At 42.1% G+C, this 9,150-nt stretch overlaps 1 protein-coding gene across 3 annotated transcripts; it reads right to left on the minus strand.

The window, feature by feature from the left end:
• Positions 1 to 2,625: 2,625 nt before the first annotated feature.
• irf1b (interferon regulatory factor 1b) lies at positions 2,626 to 6,284 on the minus strand. 3 transcript variants are annotated; one of them, XR_003977357.1, is made up of 10 exons: positions 6,126 to 6,284; positions 5,692 to 5,784; positions 5,346 to 5,445; positions 4,845 to 5,012; positions 4,687 to 4,727; positions 4,456 to 4,579; positions 4,202 to 4,330; positions 3,896 to 3,924; positions 3,581 to 3,729; positions 2,626 to 3,163 (listed from the first exon to the last, which is right to left on the minus strand). XR_003977357.1 is itself a non-coding variant. In XM_030361611.1 (10 exons), exons 2-10 carry the CDS (start codon positions 5,776 to 5,778, stop codon positions 3,045 to 3,047), a joined length of 921 nt encoding a protein of 306 aa, XP_030217471.1. In that variant the 5' UTR covers positions 5,779 to 5,784; positions 6,126 to 6,284; the 3' UTR covers positions 2,626 to 3,044. The 3 variants fall into 3 exon arrangements, 2 of the variants coding, with proteins under 2 accessions (XP_030217471.1, XP_030217472.1); XM_030361611.1 differs by having other exon boundaries at positions 3,581 to 3,704; XM_030361612.1 differs by lacking the exon at positions 2,626 to 3,163 and having other exon boundaries at positions 3,580 to 3,729.
• Positions 6,285 to 9,150: the final 2,866 nt, after the last annotated feature.

Genomic DNA, 9,150 nt, shown 5'->3' on the forward strand with positions numbered 1-9,150 from the left:
CATAGACACGCTCCCATTTTGACCCAGCTGTTGGTTCATTAATGGTGAAACATTCTGGATATTCTGGCTATTTAAATCAGCATTTATTGGCTGGTCTGAAAGACTGAACTGCTTTAACAATCGCTAATCGTTAGCCGACTGAAAGCTTTTATCGGCCGCATCTTTTAATATAGTATTTAATGTTGAGCGGCCTTCTGGTTGAATGTTTCACCTGTATTAATGTCCCAGTTAGTTTGCTAGCTAGCTAGCCGTAAAGTCAGTATGCAACAGTTAGCTTTGGGTAGCTACAGTTGACTCGCTAGCTAGCCGTAGCGCTAATAGCTGTGTGAATGGTTGCCTTGTGGGCTACCCGTTATGGTCATGGACATGCAACCTGTATGTTTTGCTTTACCAGTGTACCAGTTCTATTTCATGTAGGCTACGCCATCTAGGATAAACCTTATGGGCTTGGGCGAGGCAACAGAAAAACAGCCCTTTTCAGGACCATTGAAAAGCGCTTCCATTAGAGCTGGGCCTCACTGTTCCTCCTGTCCCGCTTCTCTGTTGCCTGGTGAAGAGCACCTGGCGAGTTTCCGATGCCTGGGCGCGGAACCCGCGGCGGCTGCCGTGTCTACCCCCGTCCCTGCGCCGCCGGCCGCGCGGTGCCTGAAGAGGGGCTCCTCTCCCGGCCCCTTTCACTTTCCCCGTCGGCGGTGCTCTCCGAGGCCATCAACGATCCGGACGACGACGGCGAGGAAAAAACCGAGGTGGACGACGACCTCTCGACGGAGGACGTCTTTGCGGACTCCGTGTCGGGGTTCTCCTGCTCCAGGGCTTCGACCGCCGCGGTCGTCCCGAGAGAGAAGCCACGCTGGATAGACGATTTGTTCGTTGAGATCATGTCGGATGACATGCAGGGCGGGTGCTTTCCCACCCAGTCTTCCTCCCGGCGTGCCACCCAGTGTCCCCTGTTTCCACCCGTCCAGCATTTCTTCACTGCTGCGGGTGGGCACCCCTCGACACAGAAGGCCCCGGTGAAGGCCTTCTCCGACTTCACAGAAATGGAGGGGTGGGCCGATACTCAGGCGCCTGGAGCCCCCCAGCTTCTCTGTCCGGGCGCCGGATGGCGTCCTAACGAGAAGCCGCTGCCCCCCGACCGCCTCCAGAAGCAGATTGTCGGCCTGACGGACAGGGTGTTCGTCTGAGCCTCCCAATCTGCGGCGGCGATCATTAGCCCCGCCCTGCACTCTGCCCCACGGCACAGCGGGGGGGGGGGGGGGGGGGCAGCACAGCGGAGCCAGAAGCACCGTAAACTGGCTGACAGTTTTTCTTTCCTGTAAAATAAAGATAAAAAAGACTTTGGTCGAACGCTAGTACGTACTACCAGAGACGCGACTTTCCTTAGGCCAACTGCACATTTACAGTGATCTAATTGTGTGATTATCTGAAATTATTTGAAATTACACAATCATTTATATTTTGTTTATATTTTATAACTATATACTAAATAGGTATAACAATATAATACACATGCAATAATAACTAAATATAATATTATATAAAGAGAGAGAGCAAGGCAATGAGACAAGAAATAACCCAGTTAATGGGTAGTATTTAACCAAGCAATATAGTTAATTTCACCCAATAGGTTGGGTCATATGAACAACCCAGCATTCTAGGTTAAAAGCTGTAACCCAGCACTTGGGTCAAATTAACACAGCATGTGTTCTGTCCAATAGTGATCCAGTAGCTGGGTTAAGTTGGTTTATTTTTTATGCCAGCAATTGTTACTGTGACTGCGACAGCTACAGCGTTTCTTGTAAATCAGCAGACCTGCGAGAAATTAACACCCCTCCCATCTACCTCCTAGCTCCCTCCTCCCTGTTCTTATCAGAATGTGTTTGGCAGCGTCGGTTGTGTGTGTGTGTGTGTGTGTTCTGAAATCCAATGCGTCTAATTTGTCTTCATGCTGCTGGTAATATTTCATCGCTCATTTATTTTATTCATCAACAACAAAGGAGGCGAACACGAGAGTTACTTTCCAACAGTTGCTGAGATATCTATATCTAAAACAAGCTATGTTTCAAGCTGGAAGTGCACATTATTCATTATACTAAAATACGAAGCATAAGCCTGAGCCTGCCTCCTCTTTACTGTGTTGTTGAATATTCAAACAAAGTTGTATGTGTTACTGCCAAGGCGAAAGCTGATTGCATGAACGCTTCCTGTGGCGGGCCACGGTGTGCGAACCTTAAGTTTCGTTTCCCGGAAATCATGCCCTTTATAGTAATGTCGCGTTCATGACAACTCGGCACTCGGAATAAACGAAATCAGAGTTACAGGTCAGAAATTCGGCAATAATTTCAGAGCTCCAACTTGTTCAACTTACTGGGAATGCAATTATTGTTTAGGTTGACGGTTGAACACGTCATTTGATGTAGGCTATAATTATCCTACCTATGCAATATGTGTTGATTTATTTATATTTCACATTTCTCACAAGGAATAAACAGCAGATTACCCCCCACCCCGCTACCCCCGCATTATTTGTATGTAAGTAATATATAGATATTGCTATAGCCTATGTTATCCAAATTATTTTACAAAGATGGGTATTCTTCGTGTTTAAAAACCGAAATAGAAGTATCACAGTATAAAGGTTTTTATTTTACATTAAAATCTTATATTACAACTTTGTACATAAACCAAAATGGTTGGCATCAAAATAACATAAGCACTTGCATGACATGGAACCTTTGCAAAACTATTAGCTGTTTAATGTATTTAATAATGCTGCCTGCGACAATATATAGAAAGTTTGCTGAGACAAGAGGCACCATTTTTTTTCCCTCTTTAGAAAACCAAGAAGTGGATGCAGTTGTGAGGATTCTTTTCCCTGAACTGAAGAAAAACCTTTTTTTAACCCATCTTAAAGTCTGTTTCCACAGCGATGCTCAGGAGGAGGGAGAGGCGGACATGATGTGTTCCTTATGCTAGTAGGATCCAGCACATGTCTTTATTGTCAGTGAGTCAGCGTCCTTCAGTCTCACTTAGTCCAAGATGCTTCAGGGATGGAAGTTGATCTGTTGGTATATGGGGGTTGGGAACATGTTCCAGGTCTCAGGTGAGTAGCATTCAGTCCCTGTGCTGAGGTCGGTGTATAGCCGCATGTCTAGGTCCTCTCCTGAAATCAATTAATGAACGAATCAATTACCACAGAGTAAGAATAATCATCCTTAGTTACATTGCAAAGCACATTTATCTAGATACACAAAGCCTTAATAATGCTGTTGGTATGATTTAAGTAAAGTAATTTGAGTAATTTGTTAGAAATGCAATAGCCACCAGTAAACTGTAATTGCGATGCGTTGTGAGATTATCTGTTTGATATGACTTTATATAAGCCATTTTCGTTTTTAAGACTGGGATCTCTTCCCTGATTGGTTTAGAATAGACAGCACATCTCAATGGAGTAGAAACGTCGGGAGGGAGCAGAGAAGGCTTTCTCATTTTCTCTTGCATATTAAATACAGCACCTTTAAGTCCAATCATTAGATTACACCCTGGATGATATCTGATCAAATTGGTTTGCAGAATCTACCTGAGGATGTGTCACTCCATTGGCTGTGTGGGCTGTAGTTTGAGTCTGAGTGAAGGCCACTGCTCAGCCGGTCATCTGAACTGCTTTGCATCCAATTTGTTTCTGGCTCCAGCTCCTGGCATAGCTGAAATAGCATGGCTTGAGTCAGCCTTATATTGTTCTTCTGTCATTTATTGTATGATACTATACACACAGTTGAGAACGTTACATTCGGGGATATTACAGATGAACAGATAAAGCAATCAGGTAGACATGGGGATTGCTGTCAATGAAGGTCACATGCAAAAATCTGAAACAGAATAAAGAGATTCTCACCTTTAAGAGCTCCTCTGCGTCTTCAAATTCTGTATAACAAAAAGAACATGTTTGGACACATTAAACCCTGAATGATATGAACTTTTAAATGTTTGAATTACTTAAGTGAGTCTTACTAGTACAGTCTTTGTACTAGTCTAACAATAAAGCTATTAATAGTTATATAACCTGCATTTCTATAACGAGTCAAGTTTAAATTTTCTTCAGAAACAAAGCTTCAACATAAGTAAATAATCATCTGTTCCAACAAGAATTAAGTAAGAACAAAGCTAATATGCTATGGCTAAAATGTGTGTGTTTCCATACCTGGTGAGTGTTCTGGCGAAACTTCAAATCTACGGTAGAAGTAATCTGCGTTGTTGCTGTCGTTCCCAATCGTGATTACATTTTCAAAATCCGGTACCTCAGATGCACTCAGAGGCAGAGATATCATGTCTACAAAGTGGAGAAAAAACAAAACATAACATTTTGTAAGTATTTGTAATCAAATTAAACGTTAATGATAGCACCATCTCTGAAGAAGGGACATAGGCCTTCTTGCTGACTTGTATCTGTCTTACCTTGTTCTGTGCTGTCAATTGTGTTTTCCTGTGGGGAACATGTGTCGTCATAATGGGGTGGATGTTGATCTTCACACGATTGTGTGTCACTGAAGTCTGTCTCTTCCAACCTGGCCTTTGTTAACTGTGAGCAAAGAGAGACAATCCGAATGAATGAATGAATGAATGAATGACTATTGTTAAAAAAAAATGGAAGGAACATACATCCATTCCATCAAAATTTGTATTTACCTTGTTCCGTCTCTTTCCATCCTTGGTTTTGGTCCGCCTGTCTGTTAGGATTGATGAGAAAACCATCTTAATATTCTATCCAAGCTCACTCATCTTTAACCACTATTGGACTGTATAGACTTAAAATGAAAAACATCATGACATTACGGTCTTCTCACCTTTAGTTGCGGTGACTTCCACCATCTTGTAAACCCGCACCGCCTGTTGGCCTTTGTTGACATTCTTGTTTTTCACTTGTTCAACGTCTGGCAGTGAGTTCATGGCACAGCGGAAGTTGGCTTTCCATTTCTTTGGGTCTGATTCGTCTACACCTTCTTTGAATTTCCCTGAATAAAATCAATCAATAAAAAAAATTCTCAGAATGATGCAAAAACCATACAAGAAGAAACCTGTCATCCTGAACTATGACAGGTCCAATATCGAAGGACGCTTTGAATGCCATGGAAGTGTGACGAGAGGGTATTATGCATTCCAAAATAAGACAAGAATAAAAAAATGAAACAAAGTCAAATGGACTTAACTAGTCTGTGTGTGTGTGTGTGTGTGTGTGTGTGTGTGTGTGTGTGTGTGTGTGTGTGTGTGTGTGTGTGTGTGTGTGTGTGGTGTGTGTGTGTGTGTGTGTGTGTGTGTGTGTTGGGAGGGGGGGGGATGGTCCTCACCTGTATGAATGGCCCAGTGTTTGAACAGACTGGCGTCCTTCTCCACCTGCCAGCCGTGTCTTGCAGCATGCTTCCAGGTGATGGCGAACATCTTTTGGTCCTACACACACCAATATCCTCATTAGTCCGCATCAAAAGCTGCACCACCGATCGGATATCAATGCCTTAACGTAATAGCTGCACCATTAGATCAGATATATTGTTTTATACAAAATTGAATAGAATAGAATATGCATGCGATTGAATGCAAAACAAATAAAGTACAGTAGACTATGGGAGCTAGTTTCCAAAATGCGTGGCACAGAAGCAGACGCGAGATGAATAGCGCGCGGAAAATAATTCGTACCTTGTCCACCCAACTGAGTCCCGGAACTTTATTGGACTCGATCATTCTCTCCAACCAAGGTCTCATTTTCATCCTTGCTACCGGCATCTTTGTCTAAAATAACAAATGAAATAGAATTGGGAAAAGATCATGGTGTGAATAGCCTAATGAATAACCAAATCATTCTTGAGCTTTAATCAACAAAGAACTTTATTTTTGATTTGGCCACGAACTATAAGAGAAATAATTTTTACTTAGGCCTATTGAATCTATGTCATGCAATTTAATGAGACTATAAAGAAAACTTTGTTTAAACCATGCGCTATACTCCACACATAGGTGTTCCATCGCTTTGTTGAGATAAATCCCTTTTGAAACAAAGTAACCTCATCGCCTTTGAATAACGTTATCATATGCACACAAAAACAGTTTCTGTTATTAGTAAGCCTACTTACAGTTTCAAATGGGGAATAGTCCGTTCAGAAATGCAAAGAATGATCCAGACTTTCTCCTGGCTTGATGTATGTATCAGGTCGACTTCAATAAGTGAACTGAAACCCACACGGAAGCCTTCCTTTTTTATACTCATAGGTTGGATTTCCCCTGTATCGGGCGCAACCAGCTATCAAAAGGGGGTTGGCCACTGCTGACTTCAGTCCGCAGATGCGCAGTGAAGATTGTCGGCGGACGGATTGCATGTCGTCTGATTTCCCAGAAATCATGCCTTTGAATATATCGTCAGACTCATCTGTAGGCGCAAAGCAAGAAGGAAAAAAGGACAACGATTCAACTTGTGGCAATCCTTGCATGAGCGAACAAGCAGGCAATTTTCCTAATCCTTCACATTGTGCACGTTGAGTAACCTTTGTTTCTGAGAAACGTATACTTTATAGAACTGACCTTTTAAAATAGTTTAATAAAGACATTTAAAACAGTTCCCTTCCTGCCAAACGTGTGCAATTTGTATATCATTTAACTATTTTAAGAGACGATTTATAAATATGGTTTCAGTGTGCATTAAAATACAGTTGCACATAGCCTATAAATAACCCCTACACACGTGTTCAAGATACGACGACCAGTTTTTTCAGACACGAGTGTGTGACCTACTTGGAGCACGCCCTTTAAAATAAACGGCAACCTAAGCGAGCCGAGAACACGAGCGTTTACAAGAAATGATGTAGTAATTTAAACAGTCAATAGGGGGAGTGCTGGTTCGACTTTAGCAGATATGTTTTTTACTGCATGGTTTACTGATGACAGCCTCTTTATTTACAGTCGGAAAGCCCTGCACACACTTTGGACTGCTGTGTTCATCGTTCGTGTTAACTTGATTGTTGATAGTGACGATACAATAACATTAACATGCAATTCTGTCGTTGTGTGGTAGGATCATTATTATTCCGCTTGAGGAGGGAATCCGACACCTGTCATTCTCCGGGAGTTCTCTGGCCAAGTCGCCCCCCCTCCCCTATTTTCAAGATAACTTTGAATTACATAACATTGTCACAAACGACAATTTAAGCTCCGCCCAAGAGAAATAATCAGGGGAAATCTCGGTGGGTGCTTTTTCAGTTCTCTCTTCTGAAGAAGGAAAAAAAATACAATGTGTTCCGTCTGACTCTACATCCTGAGCAAAACTAGCATTTCCCGGAAAACCAGTGTCCTATAAGGAACCTTGATTGAACCCATATCCCATCCATTCCTGTGTTATCATCTCTCTCTCTCTCTCTCTCTCTCTCTCTCTCTCTCTCTCTCTCTCTCTCTCTCTCTCTCTCTCTCTCTCTCTCTCTCTCTCTCTCTCTCTCTCTCTCTCTCTCTCTCTCTCTATCTAATGCCAATGATGCATTCCTACAATGTTATCACACAACCTAGAGCCATATAAAGCAAGAAATGCATCTTTGCCAAAATAGGCATCCCTGTTTATCTCTATCTTTATATTCAACATGTATTTTATCTATCATTTATATCAATCTATAGCCATTTTGTAGCCATTATCCATCACCCCACTTATTTTGGAGCTTATTTTGAAGATTACGTATCAGACATGTGACTCAGAGTTTATTATAAGTCGAGTCCTTAGTTAAAGGAGATATATTATGCCACCAGGTGTGAGATCTAGGTGGACACACCCACTAGTGATGTCAGAAGACGCAGACTTTCAAAACGGCTTGTAAAGGAGACACACCGGCCCAAAAATCGGCGTCGGTGAGACTTGAGAGGTCGCTGACCTGAGTCTCTTTGGTGTGTATGATGAAATCGGCCACTTTGGCGTTCTTTTCAGCCTATTCAACATGTGTAATCGGCCATTAGAATCGTTCAGTCTTTTACCATTCTGATTGGTTTGAGGTCTAGCAGCTTGACTAGCGAATCAGTGAATCCCGGAAGTGAGGATAGTAAACATATATACCAGATAAACAGTGTAAGCGAAGACGATGTCGACACACTCTCTCAACGCATTGTTGGGCATCTAATTGAATCATGTGGACCGAAGACCTCGAGCAACAATTTATCACATTATTTATTACATTTTATACTTCATTACTTCTTACAATAAAACACATCTTTGAAAAAGCTATCTCCCTGCATACTATTGTCTTATATAATAGGCCATGGACTGCTCCTACTGCGTCTGAATGTGGGCCAGTCAGCGTGGTCTATGGACATCATTCACATGAAGTGAACCCTTCCTTCGTCCTCCATTCCCATGTAATAAATGTCACTACTGACAAATGCCGATTTATGAGTAGGTTACCTTGACATTTGAACTTTTCACATTCCATTATTCCCTGACAAACTATGCGGCACCACAATACAGATTGGCCCACAATACAGATTAGTGCCGCCTGTTGTTTTGGAGACATTACATCGCGCAGAACAGCGCGATGGCTGTAATCGCGTAGGTGTGTACTTCCCATTTCGGTTGATCATGTCGGCCAGATTAATAGCCCGACTTCATTTGCGGACGCGAATTGGACAGTCGGCCCGGTGTGTCGCCACCTTAAGGGCTAATCACACTCACACCTGGTGGCATAATATGTCCCCTTTAAGGCAAGTCAAGTCCCTATTCAAGTCACTTTCTTTTGAGGTTCTGCAGTGTCTTTCAATATCAGCAACCAGTCTTTATAAAGATAAGGCAGGGTAATAGTATTATATCAACCAATTTATCTAACCTGTTAAAAAATAATGACAATGGATTACATTTTGTATATTATTATTGATATTCAGTTAATGTAATCATACAACAAAACAATATCTCAAGCTATATTAGCTCACTGTTCAACCAACCATCTGGTACTTTTAGCGAGACATTGGCAGACAAAACCAAGTGTTTTGACTGAAATCATGATTTTCCTTAACCCTCACCAATCTTTCCGTGTGCCTAAACTTAACGAGACCTCAGCAACTGCATTTTCACAACATAAACAGTCACCTGATAACGGTAATTTAATGAGTTATTTCATAATGACGAAAAGGTTG

The sequence above is a fragment of the Gadus morhua genome, chromosome 7, assembly GCF_902167405.1.
Source record: "Gadus morhua chromosome 7, gadMor3.0, whole genome shotgun sequence".
NCBI classification, from domain to species: Eukaryota; Metazoa; Chordata; class Actinopteri; order Gadiformes; family Gadidae; genus Gadus; species Gadus morhua.

Coding starts and splice junctions, on each gene's coding strand:
- irf1b (XM_030361611.1), bottom strand. CDS start 5,778: ATGCCGGTAGCAAGGATGAAAATGAGACCTTGGTTGGAGAGAATGATC. Junction 5,446..5,691: donor GACTCAGTTGGGTGGACAAG/GTACGAATTATT, acceptor TGGTGTGTGTAG/GACCAAAAGATGTTCGCCAT. Junction 3,925..4,201: donor TTCGCCAGAACACTCACCAG/GTATGGAAACAC, acceptor TTTGTTATACAG/AATTTGAAGACGCAGAGGAG.